Here is a 23760-nt window from a genome sequence, read left to right on the forward strand (position 1 = left end):
GAAACAACTCAAATGTCCCTAAAAAGATACACGGAAAAAGAAAATGTGGTATATACACACAACGGACTATTTATTACTCTTCCATAAAGAGAAATGAAGTCCTGATACAAGCAATAACATGGGTGAATCTTGAAAACATGTTCAGTGAAATAAGTCAATCATAAAAGGACAAATATAGTATCGTTTCACTAGTATGAAATACTTAAAACAGACAAATACATGGAAATCAGACTTTATCAGTAGTAAGCAGGGGTGGGAGAAAAAGTGGAAAAAGGGAAACCTTTGTCTAGATAGTACTGAAGTTTTGTTTATGGCAATGGAAAATACGGCAATGGATATTGGTGATGGTTGAACAACATGATTGATGTAATTGGTTTCATTAATTTGTACAAATGAAAATAGTTGAATTGGTAAAACTTGTGTTAGCTATACTTTTTTCAAGACTTAAAAAAAAAGAAACATAGCCTAAAGCACAATAAAAGTCAAAAACAAAAAGAAATAAAAGGGCAAACACTAAGAGAGATTAGAAACGTAGAGAGGTGACAGAGCAAACCAAGTAAGAATAGCTGGTAAGTGAAATGGGGGAGGTACTTTATGAATGTTTGCAGAGGAGCGACTAACATTTTAAATCAAAAGTTCCCTGGGTAGTGAACAGTCTGCATGAGGGACAAGGGGAGAAGCAGGAGGGCCAGTTAGGAAGCTACTGCAATAATCCGGGAAGAGATGATGGTGACTGAGACAAGTTGGTAAGAATGGAAATGGTGAGAAGTGGTCAGGTTCTAGGTACATTTTGAAGATAGAGCCAACAAGATTTGCTGACACATTGGACAGAGGTGTGAGAGCAAATGAGCAGTCTAGGATGACTACAGTGGTTTTGGTCTGAGAAAAAGAAGAATGGAACTACAACTAGCAAAGATGGGGAAGGCTATGAGAGGAGTAAACCAAAGCAAAACAAAAACCAACCCATTGCCGTTGAGTCAATTATAACTCATAGCGAACCTATAGGGCAGGGTAGAACTGCCCCACAGGGTTTCCAAGGAGCCACTGGTGGAGCCAAACTGTCACCTCTTTGGTTAGCAGTTGAGCTCTTAACCACTGTGCCACCCGGGATTCATGGGAGCAGTAGACATACTTACATTCTCCTTTTTTTTATAGAACTTATCCGGTAGTGTACTGGTTAATATTTAACAACTAGATTCCAGGGTGAGGGCAGCCCTGATTGATAGTTTTTGCAGATTTCTCCCATCATGGGTAATTTCAAGCTACTGACATGATGAGGGTGGCGTAGTGGTTAAGCGTTACAGCTGCTAACCAAAAAGTTGGCAGTTCAAATCCACCAGGCGGTCCTTGGAAACTCTATGGGGCAGTTCTACTCTGACCTCTAGGGTTGTTATGAATTGGAATTGACTCGATGACAACGGGTTTGGTTTTTGTTTTTTTGGACATGATGTCCCAGAACATGATTTGAGAAGTGATAGAAACAACAGAAGCTAACAGTCTGCTGTGAACCTGTACCAGCACACCACTGAATCGTTTTTAACTGCTAATTATAGTTTTTTGTATTTGTCTTACTTCCCCTTCTCAATAATAAACTCATTGAAAACAGAATCGATTTTTAGATTCCAAAAGTCCTAGGAGAAATGCCTTACATATACACATTAAATAAATGTTGAAGATATATATGGATATAATTGGTATTAATTATATTTTGACATTACTTGGTATGCCAAGTGTTTGACTGCAGAAATTTAAAAAAAGAATTTTTTTTCATTGATATCAGTTGTTAAACTGGAGAACACACTTTTTTGGATTTCAAATCATTCATTTCTTTTGAAGGCATATAGGCAGTCAAGCAAAAGTACTTTTTATGTTCATTAAATTTCAACCCTCAGTAAAGAGAGCAGAGTAAAAAAGAAAAAAATTTCAAGGAACAGGGCACCAAACCATGACTTTTGCCAGGGAAGCTCTACAATTTGATCTCACTTCCTGTGAGTTTCTTATCCTCCTCCTTCTCTTCTCCCTCTCTCCTGACTCCTCCTCCCCTTCCTCCTGTTTCAAATTTTAAAGTTTAAGGTCAGAAAAAAAATCCTACTGCCAGGAATTAACTACAACATAAACTTTACTTTTTCATTAATTGAACCCACATTGAAAATACATTTAATCACCTGTCCTTATTCCTTAAGTTTTTTTCTTAGGATGAACTCTGCCTTTTGTATTTTAGTAACGGCTCTAAATTTTCTCCACGTAAAGGAGAGCACATAAGAATAAATATATTAATTATTAATATATTCATAGGCATCTCTTTAAGTGGCTAGGTCAGAATCACTGAATCAAGAGAAGTTTGGACTATGTTTTGATTTAATTTATCTTTTATAGGCCCTCCTTTTAGGAATGTAAGTTAAAAATGGTTGTAAATTTTTTCACAACTGTGTAGTAGGCTTCTTGTTGGACAGGTGTTCAAATATATGCAACATACTAATTTCTGTTTTTCATTCAAGTTGAAATGATGTCCTTCCTGTGGTGAAATTGGTGTGTGTTCAAGTGCAAGATGCAAAAGCTGTTATGCAGTAGGAAAAACCAAAGTAAAGATGGCGTTCTGTGATTTTTTTAAATCTTTTTGTAAACATCAAGTTTTCATATTATTTTTCAAATGCTAACAATCTGTGTATATTTTATTCACGTGAAAATGATCTCTTTGCTATAGTGAATTTTCTGTGTTTCTTTTTAGCAGCTGGACATCCTGGACTTCAAGGTAAATCTATTTGTATAATAGAAAATTTATATTACAGTATTGAAAAAAAGATAGAGGTGCTAAAGCTTTTCTAATATAGGGACAGTATTGATACAGTGTACTTTTTCTTTTTGTTGAAATAAAGATTATCTTTTGGTGAGGTAAATTCTTTTTGTTTGTTTTTAGGTGTTAGAACTGTGGCACGAGGTAAAACTCATTAATTTCTTGGGATATTGTGTAATTGAAACAAAAGTAAGGTACTGTGGTCTTCTTTGTTGTTGTTGTTGTAGTTGTAGTTGTAGTTAGGTGCCACCAATTCAGTTTGGACTCATGGCGACCTGTGTACAACACAAAGAAACACTGCCCAGTCCTGTGCCATTGTCCCAGTCATCAAGTGCTGCTATAACAGAAATACCACAAATGGATGGCTTTAACAAAGAGAAATTAATTTTCTCACAATCTAGTAGGCTAGAAGTCCAAATTTAGGATGTCACCTTTCTCTCTCTGTTGGCTCTGGAGGAAGGTCCTTGTCATCAGTCTTCCCCTGGACTAGAAGCTTCTTTGCACAGGAACCCTGGGTCCAAAGGATGCGCTCTGCTCCAGGCACTGCTTTCTCGGTAGTATAAGGTCCCCATGTCTCTCTGCTTGCTTCTCTCTTTTCTATCTCAAAACAGATTGGCTTAAGATACTATCTAATCTTGTAGACCTCATCAATACAACTGCCACTAATCTATCCCATTACATTATAGTGATAGGATTTACAACACATAGGGAAATTACATCAGATGACAAAATAGTAATCATACAATACCGGGAATCATGACCCAGCCAAGTTGACAGATATTTTGGGGGAACACAATTCAATTCATGATAGCCATCCTCACAATCCTTGCTATGTTTGAGCTCATTCTTGTAGACACTATATCAATCTGTCATGTTGAGGGTCTTCTTATATGTTAACGTAAATACTAACTTAGGGTGATGTGACCATATGTTACCTATCAAAATCATACCTGTTGCCGTCAAGTCTATTCCAACTCATAGCAATCATATAGGACAGAGTAGAACTGCCCCATGGGGTTTCCAAGGAGCGACTGGTGGATTCAAACTGCTGGCCTTTCGGTTAGCAGCCAAGTTCTTAACCATTACACCACCAGGGCTCTTGTGTTACCCATAACTTGGCTGAAACATTAGTTTAGACCAGGGGACTTTTTTCATAGTGTGATAAATTCCCACTCTTGCATTTCCCACCTGCAGCCTACAGACCAAAAAACCACCAAAATGGACCCTTCTTGCCCATTTCACTGTTGCTGAAGGCCCTTCTCTTTAATTTATGCTCAAAACCAATGCACCTCCTGAAGAAATTGCTACCAGTGGAAAGAAAGATCTTTTCATGACAGACATTTTCTTATTTACTTATTTAAGCAAAACGTCCCCACATTCTCTAGCTCTTCGGGGTCATCTTTTTCTATATAAAAAGACTCAAGTCCTCAGTCCACAAGTTCATGGTGCTCCTCAGTATTTCTTAAGATTTCTGGGGACATACATGGTCAAGATCACTCCTTGTTCTAAATACCTAAGCTTAATGATGTCTCAGTGTTCCCTCCCTCTCATCATTTTGCCCTCCAAGGCTGCTGTTCTTTTTCCCCTTCTTCATTCTTTTCTTCCTCCATTTTTACCACTCTTCCTTTTTCCTGCCTTCTTTCCCTCCTTCTTTTTTTCCTTCCTTCCTTCCTTCCCTCCTTCTTCTTCTTCTTCCTCTTTCCCTCCCTTCCTCCCTCCCTCCCTTCCTCCTTTGCTTTCTTCCTTCCTAGTTTTGGACCTCAGGTGCAAGCAATGAGTTAACCATGCTCCTCAGTTCATTGCACACTATCTTCATTGGTCCAGGCCGGGCCCCTCTCTTCTTTACTTTTAATTCCCTATACCAACCAAACCAAACCAAACCCACTGCCAAGGAGTCCATTCCAACTCTCAGCAACCATGTAGGCCAGAACAGAACTGCCCCATAGATTTTCCAAGGCTGTAACTCATTACAGAATCAGACTGCCACATTTCTCTCCCACGGAGCAGCTGGCAGGTTCGAAGAACCACCAACCTTTAGTTTAGTCGTGAGATCTTAATCACTGAGCAACAGAGCTAAACGATGCTAATAAGTCTAAGGAGAAAAAATAAAGCAAGGAGTTTTCTTAGTTTCTTAGGCTGCTGGAACAGAAATACCACAAGTGAATGGCTTTAAAGAACAGAATTTTATTTTTTCACAGTTTAGGAGGCCTGAAGTCCATATTCAGGGCACTGGTTATAGAGGAAGTCTCACAGTCTGTAGGCTCTGGGGGAAAGATCCTTGTCTCGGCTTCTGTAGCCCCAGTGTTCCTTGGTTCCTTGGCGATCTTCACATGGCATACATGTTCCCCCTGTTGCTGCTTACTTCAATATCTGCTCTTTTTGTAATGCAGAAATGATTAGGTTTAGGGCTTGCCCTACACTGACATGACTAATTAATGTAACAGAAAACTTTATTCCCAAATGGAATTACATCCACAGGTATAGGGGTTAGGATTCCAACACATATTTTAAGAAAATACAACTCAGTCCATTACAGAAGGAGAATATAACATGTGGGGGTTAAGTTTTGAAGTTTTACTGAGGTAGGCTTTAGGTAAAGAGCTGAAGGAAATGATGGAGTTAGCCATGCAGATGTCTGGGAAGAGTGTTCCAGACAGAGGCAACAGCCACTGCAACATTCCTGAGATGAGAAAATCCTTATAAGTTTGAGGAATGAGCAGCAATGAAGCCAGTATGGCAGAAGGTGGTAGTGAAACAATAATGGGACACAACTATCCCCTTCTTAGGAATATACTGAAGAGACTTGAAGCAGGGATGCTGTCAAAATGGCTTGGGGGCAATGTCTGATCTCCTCCCACTTCACGAGGGGAAATGGGAATCAAGATTAATAGCTCAAGCTGATTCCTATGAGGCGGGGGCCAGACAAGCCTCCTCTCTACCATCTTTACCAATTCTGACACCAGCTGTCCCTCCCATAGAACTCTCTATTGGGTTTGATAATTCATTGCAGTGGTCACACAAAACTCACAGACCATACTCACAATTATGGGGTTTATTAGGGAAGTAACAGTTACATTTCAGGCTGAGGAACACTCAAGATACATTTGTTCCATCAGGATAGCCTCTTACCAGCCATGCTTATAAGTACACCTCTCCCTGGCCCTCAGTCTCTGCCCAAAAGCACTCAGCTTTCTCTCTCTGTGGGCCAAGAAGCTTGCTGCGCTGTCTCCTGCTGCCAGGTCTCTGCTACCAGGTTTCTCCTGCTGGTCTCTCCTTCCTTAGTGGTGGTGGGCTCCTCCTCTCTGCTCTGAATCGGCTGTCTTTTAAGGCAAAACTGACCAGTCCCCTTGGTAGGCCACAATTACCCTATCACATAATTAGTTGGGTGGGAGCTACAAGACCATAACTAGAAAGGCCATACACAAAAGTAATCCACCATAGAGCCAACAGACACATGTACACCAATGTTCACTGTAGCACTACTCACAATAGCCAAGAGATGGAAACAACCCAAATGTCCATCGACAGATATATGGATAAAGAAAATATGGTGCACACACATAATGGAATCTTACCGTGCCATAAAGAGAAATGAAGTCCTTATACATGCAACAACATGGATGAAACTTGAAAACATGCTGAGTGAAACAAATCAGTCACAAAAGGAAAAATATAGTATGGTTTCCCTAATGTGAAATATTTAAAATAGGAAAATATACAGAAATCAGAGTTTAACAGTAGTTTCCAGTGGTAGGAGGTAAGAGAAAGCTGGGAAATCTTTGTCCTCATAGCACTGAATTTTGGTTTATGGTGATGGAAAATATGGCAATGGATATTGGTAATGGTTGCACAACATGACTGATGTAATTGGTTTCACTGAATTATACAAGCGACAAGAGTTGAATTGACAAATGTTGTGTTTACTATATTTTTATAATACTTAAAAAAATAAAAAATGTATAAAGGGACAAACAGTAAGAAAGGTTAGAAAGGGGGCAGGGCAAATCAAATAAGACTAGATAGTAAGTGAAATGAACAAGCTACTTCATGAATGTAATCATAGAGGTAACTAACATTTTAAATCAAAATCACTCTGGGTAACTGGACCAAAGCAAAAGCAAAGCAGTTTCCTAGACACATCCAAACACTTCGAGGAACAGAGTAGCTGGAATTGGGGCTGGGGGACCATAGATTTGGGAGACATTATCTTAGTCAACCAGTGCTGCTGTAACAGAAATACCACAAGGGGATGACTTTAACAAAGAGAAGTTTATTCTTTCACAGTCAAGTAGGCTGTAACTCCAAAGTCAGGGTGTCAGCTCCAGGGGGAGGTTTTCTCTCTTGGCTCTGGAGGAAGGTCCTTGTGATACATCAGTCTTCCCTTGGTCTGGAAGTATCTCAGCACAGGAACCTCAAGTCCAAAGGACGAGCTCCGTTCCTGGCGCTGCTTTCTTGGTGGTATGAGGACACCCACTCTCTGCTTACTTTCCTTTCCTTTTTATCTCTTGAGAGATAAAAGGTGGTACAGGCCACACCCCAGGGAAACTTCCTTTACATTGGATCAGGGATGTGACCTGGGTGAGTGGTGTCACAATCCCACCCTAATTCTTTTTTTTTAATTTTTATTGTGCTTTAAGTGAAAGTTTACAAATCAAGTCAGTCTCTCATACAAAAATTTATTTACACCTTGTATATACTCCTGGTTGCTCTCCCCCTAATGAGACGGCACACTCCTTCCCTCCACTCTCTCTTTTCATGTCCATTCGACCATGCTTCCGACCCCCTCTGCCCTCTCATGTCCCCTCCAGACAGGAGATGCCCACATAGTCTCATGTGTCTACTTGATCCAAGAAGCTCATTCTTCACCAGTATCATTTTCTATCCCATCGTGCATTGGGAATGGTTCCTGTCTTGGCCTAAGAGAAGGTCTAGGGACCATGACCTCCAGGGTCCTTCTAGTCTCAATCAGACCAGTAAGTCTGGTCTTTTTAAGAGAATTTGTTTACCCTAATTCTTTTAACATAAATTTACAATCACAAAATGGAGGACAACCACACAATGCTGGAAATCATAGCCCAGCCAAATTGATACACACATTTTTGGGGGGACATAATTGAATCCATGACAGACATCTAGGTCAACTGGCATAATATAGTTTAATGAGAAAATGATCTACATCCCATTTGGGTGAGTAGTGTCTGGGGTCTTAAAAGCTTGCGAGAGGCCATCTAAGATACACCTTGTGGTCCCATCTCACTTGGAGCAAAGGAGAATAAAGAAAACCAAAGACACAAGGAAAATACTAGCCCAAAGAACTCAAGGACCACATGAACCAGAGACTACACCAGACTGAGACCAGAAGAACTAGATGGTGCCTGGCTACCACCAAAGACCGCCCTGACTGGGAATACAACAGAGAGTCCCAGACAGAGCAGGAAAAAAATGCAGAATGGAATTCAAATTCATGTAAAAAGACCAGACTTAATGGTCTGACAGAGAATGGAGGAACACCCGAAACTATGACCCCCAGATGCTCTGTTAACACAGAACTGACACCATTCCTGAAGCCCACTCTTCAGACAAAGATTAGACAGGACTATAAAACAAAAATACATGCCAGGAACATGCTTCTTAGTTCATTCAGATATACGAGACTAAATGGGCAGCTCCTGTCCAAAAGCAGGACAAGAAGGCAGGAAGGGATAGGAACTGGTCAAACGGACACAGGGAACCCGGGGTGGAAAGTGGGAGTATGCTGTCACATTGTGGTGACTGCAACCAATGTCACAAAACAATATATATGTATAAATAAATTATTGAATGAGAAATTAACTTGACCTGTAAACCTTCACCTAAAGCACAATTTTAAAAAAAGAGAGAGAGAGAAAAAAAAATATATATATATATAAAATAAGATAAAAAGCACACAAAGGACAAAAAACAAACAAACAAAAAACCAGTGTTCTGGGCAGTGTGAGGGACAAGGGGAGAAGCAGGAGGACCAGTTAGGAAGCTACTGCAGTAATCCAGGGAAGAGATGATGGTGACTTGGACAAGTTGGTAAGAATGGAAATGGTGAGAAGTGGTCAGGTTCTAGGTACATTTTGAAGATAGAGCCAACAAGATTTGCTGATAGATGGGATGGAGGCGTGAGAGCAAATGAGCAGTCGAGGATGACTACAGTGGTTTTGGTCTGAGAATAAGAAGGATGGGCTACTACCAGCAAAGATGGAGAAGGCTGTGGGAGGAGTAGTTGCACTTATACTCTCCTTTTTTATGGAAATTATCCAGTAGTGTGCTGGCTAATGTTTCAGAACTGGATTCCAGGATGAGGGCAGCCCTGATTGACAGTTTTGCCAATTTCTCTGGTATAAATACTCCCATCATGGGTAATTTCAAGCTACTGACATGATGTCCCAGAACACCAGTTGAGAAGTGATAGAAACAACAGATGCTTGCAATCTGGTAAGAATCAGCATCAGCACACCACTGAATTACTTTTGCTTGTTTTACCTCCCCATACTATAATAAGCTCCTTGAAAACAGAATCTAATTATTTGTAGATTCCAAAAGTCCTAGGAGAAATGCCTTACACATAAACATTAAATAAATGTTGAAGATAGGTACAGATAGGTTAATTGATATTAATTATATTTTGACATTACTTGGTATGCCAAGTGTTTGACTTTACTGAAATTAAAAAAAAAATTTTTTTTCCATTGATATCAGTTCTTAAACTGGAGAACACATTTTTCTAGATTTCAAATCATTCATTTCTTTTGAAGGCATATAGGTAGTTGAGCAAAAGTACTTTATGTTCATTAAATTTTAATCCTCAGTAAATTTTTTTTTTTTAAAGAGAGCAGAGGAAGAAAGAAAAAAATTTCAAGAAGGAGGGTGCTAAACCATGACTTTTGCCAGTAAAGCTCTACAACTGGATCTGGCTTCCTTTGAGTTTCTTCTCCTTCTCCTCCTCTTCTTCCCCCCTCTCCTGATTCCTTCTCCTCTTTCTCCTGTTTCAAATCTCAGAGTTTAAGGTCAAGGAACAGCAGTCTTAGTTAATCAGAAAAAAATCCTTCTGCCAGGAATTAACTACCACATAAACTTTACTGTTTCACCAATTTCTTGAACTTATATCGAAAACACATTTTTTCCTGTTGCCGTTGAGTCGATTCTGATTCACAGCGATACTATACTAAAAACTATTAAATGCATTTTTTAAATGTATATCAAAAATGCATTTAGTCACCTGTCATTATTACTTAAGTTTACCCTTCTTTAGGATGAGCTCCGCCTTTTGTATTTTAGGAATGGTTCTAAATTTTGCCCATGTAAGGGAGGGCAAGGGAGAGCAGAGAGGTAAAATAAATATATTAACATATTCATTGGCTTCTCCTTTTAGTGGTCAGGTCACAATCATTGAATCAACAGAGTTTAGGGCTATGTTTTGATTTAAACTATCTTCTATAAGCCCTCCTTTTAGTAATGTAAGTTAAAAATGGTTGTAAATTTTGCATAATTGTATAGGAGGCTTCCTGGTGGATAGGTATTCAAATATATCTAAAATACTAATTTCTCTTTTTACTCAAGTTCAAATGACATCCTTGCTGTGGTGAAATTAGTGTGTGTTTAATTGAAAAATGAAAAATCTATTATATAGTAAGAGAAACCAAAGCAAAGGAGCATTCTGTGGGTTTTTTTTTTTTTCTTTCTTTTGGTAAATATTAAGTTGTTATATTATTTTTGAAATACTACTGATTTGGGTATATTTTATTCAAGTGAAAATGATCTCTTTGCTATAGTGAATTTTTTTGTGTTTTATTTTTAAAAGCTGGACAGCCTGAACTTGGAGGTAAATCTATTTTTATAATAAAAAATTTATATTACAATATTAGAAACTAGATTGAAGTGCTTAAGCTTTTCTAATATATGTACAGTATTGATATAGTATACATTTTCTTTATGTTCAAATAAAAATTATCCTTTGCTGAGGTAAATTTTTTTTGTTTTTGCTTTTTTAGGCCTTGAACCTGAGGTACAAGGTAAAATTTTCATTAAATACTTGGAATATTGCAGAATTGAAACAAAACAAAGATATTGTTGTCTTCTCATGTTGTTGTTGTTGTTAGGTGCCATCAACTTGGCTCCAACTCATAGCAACCGTATGTACAAAAGAAAGAAAAACTGCCCAGTCCTGGGCCATCCTCACAATCCTTTCTATGTTTCAGCCCATTGTTATAGCCACTGTGTCAATCCATCTTGTTGACGGTCTTCTTATACATGAATGTAAATATTAACTTAGGGTGGTATGACCGTGTGTTACCAATAACTTGACTTTAAGATTAGTTTAGACACAGGAGTCTTTCTTCACAGTGTGATAAACTTCCATTCTCATACTCCCCGCCTGCAGACCAAAGAACTACCAAAACGGACCCTTCCCTGCACATTTCACCTTTGCCAAATGCCCTTCTCCTCTTTAATTTATCCTCAAAAACCAAGGCAGCTCGTGAAGAAATTGCCACCATCTTTTCATGAGATGTAAGCAAAATACCCCCAAATCCTCTAGCTCTTTGGGATTACCTTTTACTGTAATATTCATATAAAATGACTGAAATCCTCATTCCACAAGTTCATGGTCCTTCTCATGATTTCCGGGGACACACATGGTCAAGATCACTCCTTGCTCTAAATACCTATGCTTAATGATGTCTCAGTTTCCCCTCCCTCTCATCATTTTGCCCTCCCAGGCTGCTGTTCTCTTTCCCTTTATTTTTCTCCCTCCATTTTTTTTCCCTTTCCTCCTTTCTTTTGCCCTCCCTTCCTCCCTTCCTTGCTTCCTTTCTTTGCCTTCTTTCCCTCCTTTTTCTTCTTCCTCTTTTCTTCCCTTCCTCCTTTCCTACCTCCCTCCTTCACTTTTTTCCCTCTTAGTTTTGGACCTCAGGGCAGGTGGATGAGCTGACCATGCTCTTCAGTTCATTGCACATTATCATCATTAGTCCGGGACAGACCCCTCTTCTATTTTAATTTTCCTTTATCCCTATACCCACCAAACCAAATCCACTGCTGTTGAGTCGATTCTAACTTATAGCAACCTTGTAGGACACAGCAGAACTGCCCCATAGGGTTTCCAAGGCTGTAGATCTTTATGGAAGCATACCGTCATGTCTTTCTCCCACGGAGCGGCTCGTGGGTTCAATCTGCCAACCCTTAGGTTAGCAGCCAAGAGCTTAACCACTGAGCCACCACGGCTCCTTCTTTATCCCTATACCTTACTCTTATTGCCCTCTCCCCATAGGCAACCATTTTAATATGTTTTAATGTTACATCTTTTTGTTTGTATGCATTCTTATCCAATGTTTATTTATTCATGAGCATATATTTCTCATTCACATAGTATTGTGAAGTAGATATTATTTATTCTTTTCACAAATCATTAAGTTTTTATGATCTGTCCATGTTTCTGTGTGTTCATCTAAAAAAGTCACTATTGCTTTTAACTGCTGCATAAAACACTCTGTGGTGTTCATCTTTCACAATTTACCCTCCACTTTCCCAGTAATGAACTCAGCCACCAATCACACTGCAGTGAAATATCTTCTCCTTAAAGATATTCAGAGAATTTTGGGGGGAACTGTCAGGTCTTAGAGCATGCATGTAGTTAATTTGACTAAGTAGCACCTGGATGTTCTTTGGCATAGCTGTACCAGTCGACATTCCCCACCAACAACGCCTGAGGCTTTTCTACAACCTACCAACATATGCCATTATCCTGCTTTCCAATTTTGTTAGTCTCATAGTGTAAAGTACTATGGATGGCATTGTTTCTTAATTTGTATTTCTCTATCAATCAATGATTTTGATTTTCTTTTCATGTGCATTTTTTTTTTAGTTTCCTCTTCCTTTCTTTCCTCTACCCTTTTGCCACTTCACATTCTTTGCCCAGTTTTATACTGGAGTTGCAGTCTTCTTTCTTATTGATTTGCAGGGCTTCCTTTTACATTCTAGATACTAATCCATGGTTAGTTTTAGACACTGCAAATACCTTCTTTCATTCTGTCATCTATTAACTTTATCCATGGTGAGCTTTCTTGCATATAAATCTTTATGTAATGTTTTTGAAGCTTTTGGTGCTCTTCTTCTCTGCAATCCACCCCAGCTACACTGGACTTGATCTATCTTCCTTTGCTGAGCATTTAATATGAATGTTTGAGTCTTCTCTTTAATTCAAGAAGGTGCTTTTGTAAATGCTTCTGAGCAGAGTCTCTTGGTCCCAGAAAACCACCTAGGTGTATGGCATACCAAATACATGTATGGCTGTCCCAAAGAGAACTTGGGAAATCCATGGGCAACAGAAAGGATTGCTCCATCAAAGTCGCATTACCCTTCTGGGCTATGCCAAGGCAGAGCGTGTTGGTGGGAATCAGCCTTTGAATCTGTATGTTAAAGAAATCATGATTCTGCCCACTGAGATGTTCTAGGACAACACAGGAAAGATGGAATCATCTAGTATAACTTCAAGGGAAAGTTTAAGGAAGCAAAGAGAATCTTTTTTGTTTTTTCCTTTTGCCTAATATTCACTATGCCTAATACTGAAACAAATGAAATATCCTTCTTTGCATGGCCCCTTTACAAGGTGCCTTATTATGTTCAAAGGACAGGAGACTTTTTAATATCAGGCTCAGGACTCACTTGGTCAGTGTCAATGACTGCTCCTTATGTTAAAAAAAAAATTGACATTGAGTCAATCTGGACTCATGGAGACCCCATGTGTTGCACAGTAAAACTGCACTCCAAGGGCTTTCAAGGATGTGATCTTCCAGAAGCAGATCACCAGGCCTTTCTTCTGAGGTGTTTGTGGGTGGGTTTAAACCTCCAATGTTTCAGTTAATAGTGGCGTGCTTGACCATTTGTGCTATCAACAGATGCCAAGACCTTGTGAACTCAGACAGCTAAAAGAAAGGTTTCCCTTCTCTGGGCCCATAAATTTTGTCTGCTCTAAATGCAGAAAACCTGAGCCTCACCACTCAGTTATACCAACAGATTCCTCCGGCAATAGTTCTAGATAGTTCATCTGAAGGCTTCTCAATTGCCTAGTGATAGAAAGGAAGTAAGATGATGTGCTTTGGGGATTTTGTACAGTCTTTTTTAAAGAAAGGACAAATTCAAGACAGAAAAGTATTATCAAAGTTTAAAATTATTTTAACGATTTAATTTTACCATAAACACAACTTTACACATTAGAACATTTTGCTTTATTATAGAAGAAATGGAGATCTTGACAGCTGATATGGATGCAGGTAAGTTCAATTATACTTCTTGACTAGTAGTGGTTCAGTGGTTTAAGTCTGCATTTTAATGTCATGTGTGCATGTGTTTTGATTCAAGCAATAATTAAATTTGGTATCAGTTAAGTTGAAAAAAATATTATTCTTTTCCTATTGCTTGACGGCAGTGGGTTTAGTGGGTTATCATTTTTAAGAAAAACAAGCATAAGTGCTTCTTGAGAACTGCTTTTAAGAACCGAGTTATTTCACATGGCTGCTTTTGAAGTGAAAACAACACTCTTCTGCTATATAAAGTTTTTCTGTTTGTTACAAGCTTTGCCGAGTCAGTCCTGTCAAAAACAACCAGATTTCAAACATGTCCCGTGGCATACATTTTGAAATAGAAAAATAATCAGATTTAATTGAATTAACCTGTTCTTTCATAAAACTTTTAACCATTATAATAAAAGGCCTGCGTCCTGAGAAGACAGTAATTGGTCAGAGCTTTCAGGTCAGACAGACCCGCATGGAATGCTGACCCCATTATTTATTAGTCACGTAAGTTTGGGTAACTTAACCTCAAATAAATTGGGAATAAAATAGGTGCTATTTTAGGGGGATTAGGGGCTTAAACTCAGATGAGAATTCCTTATATTTGCCAGGTCCCCAAATTATTTAACAGGTTTTGTTTTGCTTTTTAAATCAGGCAACGAGTTAATGATTTACAACTCAAAAGATACAGATGTCAGTCAGAAGGGTTTTCTCATCAAAGGCCCTTTATTTTCTACTCAAAATAATATTAATTTTCAGATATTACCCAAGCTGGTTTCATAGTTCTCAATGGATGAAGCATCTCTTCTTTCAAGTTCAAGCAGATATTTAAGCCTTAACATTACACTTTTTCCCCAACTCAGTTCTTAGGATGAGATCTATCTACATTCATTTACAGCTTCTTTCTCTTGGAGACCTACCTCCTTCTTGTATGCCCAAAACAACGCACCAAAACCAAACCCAAACCCACTGCCGTCGAGTCAATTCCGATTCATAGTGACCCTATAAGACAGAGTAGAACTGCCTCATAGAGTTTCCAAGGAGAGTCTGGTGGATTTGAACTGCCGACCTCTTGGTTAGCAGCCGTAGTTCTTAACCACTACGCCACCAGGGTTTCCAAAACAATGGACAGTGATATTTAATTTCCTTTCTCATGTGGATCTCCATAGGTATTACTAAGAAGCAAGCTTGCAAAAACATTCCTGATGTAATGAAAATATATGAAGAGAAGAACGAGAACTTCTGATAACTTTTACTGTCTTCCTTTGTCATGACTACTCTTGTAAATACATGTCTTAAGCCTGGCTCTACCACATTTTCCCAGTGGTAGACAACAATCACGGGGGAGGGAAACATCACCACACGTCAAGTGACTAAAAAACATGCCCAGGCCCACTGATACTGAATTGTCCAGGGGTCCCTGGCACAAAACCTCTCAGGCCTGATATGATGATTAAATAAGATAAACTATGTACGAAGTGCTTAGCATGGAGGCTGACACATACACTCAATATTAACATCATTAATGCTAATGTTAACATCACTGAAGAGTTCCATAGAAACAGTCTCTGCAAAATAAAAACTATGAGGGTGAGGAGATGCGGTTCTCCGTGTCAGCTTGTTCTGATTTCAGAATGTGAACCCACCACGTCATTGTAGTCACTGGACATGTGATGTCCCTCATCAGCTAGAGCCTGGTAAATAACTCCTCAGCCAGCCTCTTTCTGTCACTTGTCTGCCTTTAGGCAGAGCTTCAGAGAATCAAGCCAATTTTAATATTAAGCCAACATTTTTCAAAAAGGTGAGTAGTATGCTTTAGCATCCGAAATAATTTCCTTATATATCAGGCCCATTTTGTATTAGCTTTTTTTTTTTATGACTCTATTCTCTTTTTGTGGTATAGATAATCAAGAACTGTCTATCCACAAGGTAATGAGTACAAAATAATAATGATACAATCTCTTCCTTTCTTGAAGAAAGAAAACGGATAAAGTCATTTTTACCTACGCTATCCTGTGGAGTTAAGAACACCTCCCATGTTCGAAGAAAACGAGTCGTGGGAGGAGTAAATGCACAAGTGGTAAACCTGGATGAAAAGACATAATGTTTACTTCTTAGGAAGAGTCCAAGCAAGGGAAAAAAGTAGAGGATGACATAATTACAAGACACTGGGATCATACAGCAGAAATATCTTAGGGGTACTTCTGTGCACCGCTGTCTGGTAGAATGGTAATGATCACACCAATGTCTTTTATAGGGGGAATTCCCATGGCAGGTGGCCATCAAGGACGGTGACAAAATCAACTGTGGAGGAATTTATATTGGTGGCTGTTGGATTCTGACCGCTGCACATTGTGTCAGGTAAAAAAAAAGGTCTCCAGTAGATCTTGGATTTTCTGAAACAATGAAAATTTGTAATATAGATTGTGGCAAATACTGAAGAAAAGCATATCTGTGAAAAATCATTGAGAAGATGTACTTTATTAACTGCTAAATACCCTCAGATATTCATGACTGGGTTCCCAAATGCTTATCACCCAGAACCTACTGGTTCCTCACAGACCAAATTGCTTAATCCCAGGTAATAAGATCAAACGCCTGGTAGGTACCAAGTTACTTCACTTGGCTCATGTGCATGGTGGAAAAGTCCGTAGATTCTATCTACATTTCGTAGAGCTCAGACCAAACTGTTTGGAGGAGTTTATGATTGAAGAGTTTGTAAAGAGATAATACTAGCCCAGCATTGTCTCTAGTCTCACCTCAACAAAGTTGCTATGTAAGGAACTGCATGCACACAAAAGTTCCAAACGCACAACTCATTTTTTCTCATCCACGTACCCTTAACTGTATGTGTTTCAAGCAGTGAAGGAACTGATGAAAGCTCAGGAATAATTAATTCACAAGGCTAATCAGCTGCAGCACTGACTGGCTTACTCTGTGATTCTAGAATTGCTTACATGGGATACATGACTCAAAGCTGTGGTCTCGGTGAGTAGCGTCTGATCTTAAATGCTTGTGAGTGGCCATCTAAGATACTCCACTGGTCTCACCCCTTCCGGAGCAAGGAAGAATGAAGAAAACCAAAGACACAAGGGAAAGATTAGTCCAAAGGACTAACAGACCACAACTAACACAGCCTCTGCCAGACTGAGTCCAGTACAACTAGATGGTGCCCAGCTACCACCACTGACTACTCTGACAGGGATCACAAGAGGGTCCCAGACAGAGCTGGAGAAAAATGTAGAATAAAAGTGTAACCCACAAAAAAAGACCAGACTTACTGGCCTGACAGAGGCTGGAGAAGCCTGGGAGTTTAGCCCGTGGACACCCGTTTAGCTCAGAAATGAAGTTAATCCTGAGGTTCGCCCTTCAGCCAAAGATTAGACAGGCCCATATAACAAAATAAGACTAAAAGGGCACACCAGCCCAAGGGAAAGGACTAGAAGGCAGGAGGGAACAGGAAGGCTGGTAATATGGAACCCAAGGTACAGAAGGGGAGAGTGTTGACATGTCATGGGGTTGTCAACCAATGTCACAAAACAATATGGGTACTGTTTAATGAGAAGCTAGTTTGTTCTATAAACCTTCATCTAAAGTACAATTTAAGAAAAAAAAAAAAAAGCTGTGTCTAAGTCAGTCTTTCGAGGACAGGGCCATTGTACTGCACCACTGCAGGGGGTGCTACTCACACTGTTTTTTAGTTCCTCGGGCTGCACACATGAACCAGGAGTCAGTGAGGAATCAGCCTGCTGAAGAGCTGGAGGAGACTTGACAGCTGAAGAACAAATCCTGTTATTTCCTTCTTTGACAGGGTTTGAGATTCTTGGGTCACAGAAGTGGGGTAGGTTTATTGGTCCTTTTTTTTTTTTTTTTTTAATTGTGCTTCGGTGAAAGTTTACAGGTCAAGTTAGTTTCTCATTCAAAAATTTATACACATACTGTTTTGTGACATTAGTTGCAATCCCCACAATGTGACAACACTCTCCCCCTTTCCACCCACGCTCCTTGTGTCCATTTGTTCTGTCCCTGTCCCTTTGTGCCTTCTCGTCTTGCTTTTGGGTAGGAGTTGCCCATTTAATCTCATATATTTGATTTAACTAAGAAGCACATTCTTCATGTATGTTATTGTTTTATAGGCTTGTCTATTCTTTGTCTGAAAAGTGGGCTTCAGGAGTGGTTTCAGTTCTGAGTTAGCAGAGTGTCCAGGGGCCATAGTCTCAGGGGTCCACCAGTCTCTGTCATACTAGTAAGTCTGGTCTTTTTTGTGAATTTGAATTTTATTCTACAAATTTCTCCCACTCTGTCCAGGACTCTCTGCTGTGATTCCTGTCAGAGCAATCAGTAGTAGGAGCCATCATCTAGTTCTTCCTGGCTCACGCTAGTGGAAGCTTTGGTTCATATGGTCCTTAAGTCCTTTGGGCTAATATTTTTCTTGTGCCTTTGGTTTTCTTTATTCTCCTTTACTCTGGATGGGATGGGACCAATAGATGTATCTTAGATGGCCACTCATAAGCTTTAAGACCCCAGATGCTACTCAGCAAAGTAGGATGTAGAACATTTTCTTTATGAACTATGTTATGCCAATTGACCTAAATGTCCCCTGGGACTATGATCCCCAGCCCTCAGCCCTAGCAACCGGGTCCCTCAAGGTGTTTGGATGTGCCTAGGAAACTTCTATGACTACCTTGATCAAGTTGTGCTGACTTCTATGTTCTGTGTTGTCTTTTCCTTCACCAAAGTTGGCACTTGTCTGCTATCTAGTTAGTGGATTCCTCTCCCTCTCTCTCCCTACCCTAGTAAACATTAAAGAATTTTTTCTTTTCTGTGAACCTTTTCTTGAGTTCTTATCATAGTGGTCTCATACAATACCTATCCTTTTGTAACTGACTCAGCATAATACCCTCCAGACTCATCCATATTTTGAGATGTTTCAAAAACTCATCATTGTTCTTTATCTTTGCATGGTATTCCATTGTGTGTATATATCATAATTTGTTTATCCATTCCTCTGTAGATGGACACTTAGGTTGTTTCTATCTTTTTGCTATTGTGAATAATGCAGCAGTGAACATGGGGTGTGCATATGTCTACTCATGTGATAGCTACTATTTCTCTAAGATATATTCTTAGGTGTGGAATTGCTGGATTATATGGTATTTCTACTTCTAGCTTTTTAAGGAGGTGCCATATTGTTTTCCATAGTGGTTGTACCATTTTACATTCCCACCAGCAGTGCATAAGAGTTTCAATCTCCCTGCAATCTAACATTTGCTATTTCCTTTTTCTTTTTTTTTTTTTTTGATTAGTGCCAGTATTGTTAGGATCACTTGGCATCTCATTATAATTTTGCATTTCCCTAATGGCTAAAGATTGAAAGCATTTCCTCATTTGTCTGTTAGCAGCCTGCATGTCTTCTTTGGTGAAGTGTCATATCCTTTGCCCATTTTTTAATTGGGTTGTCTTTTTATTGTTGAGGTGTTATAGTATGTTATAGATTTTAGAGATTAGACCCTTGTCATATATGTCATAGCCAAAAATTTTTTCCCAGTCTGTGGGTTCTCTTTTTATTCTTTTGGTGAAGTCTTTTGATGAGCCTAACTGTTTAATTTTTAGGAGCTCTCAGTTATCTGGTTTCTCTTCTGGTGTTTGTGCATTATTAGTTATGGTCTGTATTCCATTTATACATGTATTAAGGCCCCTAGAATTGTTCCTATTTTTTCTTCTATGATCTTTATCATTTTAGGTTTATACTTAGGCCTTTGATTCATTTTCAGTTAGTTTTTGTGTATGATATGAGGTATGCATCTTGTTTCATTTTTTACAAATGGACATCCAGTTATGCCAGTACCATTTGTTAAAGACGGCACAGTGGTTCTGATGCAGCATTGGAATGGGAGAGGATGTCTTCTGAAAAAATGGGAAATACAAGTTTCTTGCAGGGCCAATAAGGTTATATATAAGTGACTAAGTGACAGTACCCAAAGGGTGTTGATAAATGAATCAAGGTTAACTTGGAGGAGGGACAGAGCTCAGGACTCTGGCCTCCGTTCTGACCTTTGGAGTGAATGAACATCATTTACTGAGTGCCTGTTTCTGACCAGGTACTGTGCCAGTACTAGAAGTATATATTATTTCATTTAATATTACCAACAGTCCTAAGAAGTAAATATTATTCTCCCCATTTTGTAGATAAACAGACAGACTGAGAAGTTACCTGATGTGGCTAAACCCAAAGTACTAGTCAGTAGCAAAACTAGAAGGATAAAATCAAGTTCAGTATATTTGATAGTAACTTAGATAAGAGTCTACTTAGCAAATTTTAGCAAATCCCCAAAGCTGGGAGGGATAGCAAATATGTTGAATGATTAAATATGCTGAACAACGTCCATAAAGGTCTTCATGGATATGAACAATGAGCCAAATCTAATTTCTCCTATCTAAAAGACTCTTTTCTCTTGCCTCCTGTGACACAGCACACTCTTGGTTGTCCACCTACCTCTCTGGCCATACTGTCTCTACCTCTCCTCCAGGGACCACAGCACCACCTGCTGCTCCACCCACTCTGTACTTCTTTCAGGTACTCAAGTGCACCTTGCTCCCTCCTGTAAAACCTCAAAAACAAACCAGTTGCCTCAAGTCAATTCCAACTCATGGAATGACCCCATGTGTGCTCCATAGGGTTTTCATGGCTATGACCTTTTGGAGCCAGATTGCCAGGCTTTTCATGTGAGGCATCTCTGGGTAGATTCAAACCACCAACGTTTCAGCTAGTAGTTTAGCACTTAACGTTTGCACTACCCAGGGACTCCTCATATGTTGTTTCCCCTGGCTGACATGGTCTTCCTTCCCTTCTTCGCTTAGTTAATGCTACCCTTTATTCAGAACTGAGAGCTCAATCTTCACTTCTTCAGAGAAACTTCCCTGACTCCCTGAAGTCAAAGCCCCCTTTCTATGTTCTTAGAACCCCAAGTACTATTCATTCTTCTCAATTTTCACAGTTGAACACATCCTCATCAGTTTCATCTATCTAATGCTGCCTCTTTCTACAGATCCTGAGCATTATGAGGCAGAAACCATTTCCGATTTTGCTCACTGCCGCACCCCCAGTGCCTAGCATAGTGTCTCATATATATTAGGTGCACAGTATTTGTTGAGTAAATTGAATAAATAAACAAGATTAACCCTTAACCAATGCTTAGAACCTCTGATCTTGAAAAACAACCAAAATTAATATGAAGCACAGCATCTGGGAACATTACTGGAGGAAAACCTGTGTGCTGAAGAACAAGCTGTTATTTCCTTCTCTGACAGAGTTTTGATATTTTCAGGTCAGAAAAGTCAGGTAGACATAATGAGTCCGGATTCATATACACATGTGTCCCATGTAAGCAATTTATCCAGAAGCACAGAGCAAGCTAGTAGTACTGCAGGAGTGTGGGAGTTAATTAGCATTGAGCTTTGATCATTTCCTTTATCACTTAGAATGCATATCAGTTATTTTTAAAGGTACATGATGGGTAAAATGATTGTGTGTTTGGAGTCTCTGAACGTATGCAGCTCTTTAAACAATAAACAAAAGCACGCCAAGCACCTCATTAGCTCCTGGGACGGTGATTAACTGTAAGGTGTAGCACCAACGTTTATGATTACCTGAATCATCATCACATAAGGATAAATTATGTTCAGATTATGCTGTTTGAGAAGGCAGAAGGTATACAGAAAACACATTTTTTAAAAATCTCCTTTAAGATGTTTAAAAATAAGTTTTGTTTCTTAAGGAAAATCCATTTTGTGAAATAACTTGGGTTTTTTGGAAATGCTAGGCCACGAGGTCATTATTTAGCACCTTACTTTTAAAAGGGCATCCCCAGGTGGCACAAATAGTTAAGCACACGACTACAAGCCAGAAGGGTGGCAGTTTGAAACCACCCAGAGGCATCTCAGAAGGAAGGCCTGGCAATCTGCTTCCAAAAAGTCACAGCTTTGAAACCTTATGGAGCAGTTCTGCTCTGCACACATGAGGTTCTCATCAGTAAGGGCTGACTCAACAGCAATTAACAACTAACAAGAACTGTCAAAAGAAGAAGGAAAAAACAAAACAAACATAAAAACCAAAGCTATACTTCACTGAAGTGACTCTCTACTGTTCCCTGAGAAAATGATGGTAGATTCACAACTTTGAAAATTGGTATGAAAATGGAGTGCAGTATAAGAATAGGCAATATTTAGCACATTCACCATTTCAACAGGATTTTTTTAAAAATAATTTTTACTGTGCTTTAAGTGAAAGTATACAAATCAAGTCAGTCTGTCACATATAAGCTTATATACACCTTACTACATACTCCCATTTACTCTCCCCCTAATGAGTCAGCCCGCTCCCTCCTTCCAGTCTCTCCTTTCGTGACCGTTTTTCCAGTTTCTAACCCCCTCTACCCTCCCATCTCCCCTCCAGACAGGAGATGCCAATACAGTCTCAAGTGTCCACCTGATACAAGTAGCTCACTCTTCATCAGCATCTCTCTCCAACCCATTGTCCAGTCCAATCCATGTCTGATGAGTTGGCTTCGGGAATGGTTCCTGTCCTGGGCCAACACAAGGTTTGGGGACCACGACCGCCGGGATTCTTCTAGTCTCAGTCACATCATTAAGTCTGGTCTTTTTATGAGAATTTAGGGTCTGCATCTCACTGTTCTCCTGCTCCCTCAGGGGTTCTCTGTTGTGCTCCCTGTCAGGGCAGTCATTGGTTGTGGCCGGGCACCATCTAGTTCTTCTGGTTTCAGGATGATGTAAGTCTCTAGTTCATGTGCCCCTTTTTGTCTCAGGCTCATAGTTATCGTGTGACCTTGGTGTTCTTCATTCTCCTTTGATCCAGGTGGGTTGAGACCAACTGATGCATCTTAGATGGCCGCTTGTTAGCATTTAAGACCCCAGACACCACACTTCTAAGTGGGATGCAGAATGTTTTCTTAATGGAATTTATTTTGCCAATTGACTTAGAAGTCCCCTGAAGCCATAGCCCCCAAACCCCCGCCCTTGCTCCGCTGACCTTCAAAGCATTCAGTTTATCCCGGAAACTTCTTTGCTTTTGGTCTAGTCCAGTTGAGCTGACCTTCCCTGTATTGAGTATTGTCCTTCCCTTTACCTAAAGTAGTTCTTATCTACTAATCAGTAAATAACCTTCTCCTACCTCTCGTAACCACAAAAGAATGTGTTCTTCTCAGTTTATACTATTTCTCAAGATCTTGTAATAGTTGTCTTATACAATATTTGTCCTTTTGCATCTGCCTAATTTCACTCAGCATAATGCCTTCCAGGTTCCTCCATTCAACAGGACTTCTAATGTCATTCTGCTCCCGGTGCAATGCTAGGCACTGGAGCTACACAGATGAGAATGACCACATCCTTGACCTCGAGTCTAGCAGAAAGAAAGTCATACGAATAAATAAGCACAATGCAATGTGAGGATGAAGTCAGCCTTAAAGAGTCAGGATAAATAACTGCTATGGTCTTTACCCTAAGATCTTCTTGGGTTGGCAGAGTAATTAAACAGTGTGTGATTCAACTCCCTATTTCTTCTAACACACTTCTGGAAACATGCTGTCTGCGCTCTGCATAAACACTTTCAGTGACAGGGCACTCGCTCTAGAG

At 39.5% G+C, this 23760-nt stretch overlaps 1 protein-coding gene across 2 annotated transcripts in view; it reads left to right on the forward strand.

The window, feature by feature from the left end:
- CFI (complement factor I) overlaps positions 1-23760 on the forward strand; it is a 98161-nt gene that overhangs the window by 52951 nt on the left and 21450 nt on the right. The window contains exons 8-14 of one of the 2 annotated variants that reach the window (XM_049885526.1): positions 2729-2752; positions 2918-2938; positions 10626-10646; positions 10816-10836; positions 14056-14091; positions 16086-16189; positions 16367-16470. In XM_049885526.1, the coding sequence (XP_049741483.1) occupies positions 2729-2752; positions 2918-2938; positions 10626-10646; positions 10816-10836; positions 14056-14091; positions 16086-16189; positions 16367-16470 (331 nt within the window). The remainder of the gene's footprint in view (positions 1-2728; positions 2753-2917; positions 2939-10625; positions 10647-10815; positions 10837-14055; positions 14092-16085; positions 16190-16366; positions 16471-23760) is intronic. The other variant, XM_049885527.1, reaches the window with a different exon arrangement.

This window comes from Elephas maximus, chromosome 5, assembly GCF_024166365.1.
Source record: "Elephas maximus indicus isolate mEleMax1 chromosome 5, mEleMax1 primary haplotype, whole genome shotgun sequence".
Taxonomy (NCBI): Eukaryota; Metazoa; Chordata; class Mammalia; order Proboscidea; family Elephantidae; genus Elephas; species Elephas maximus.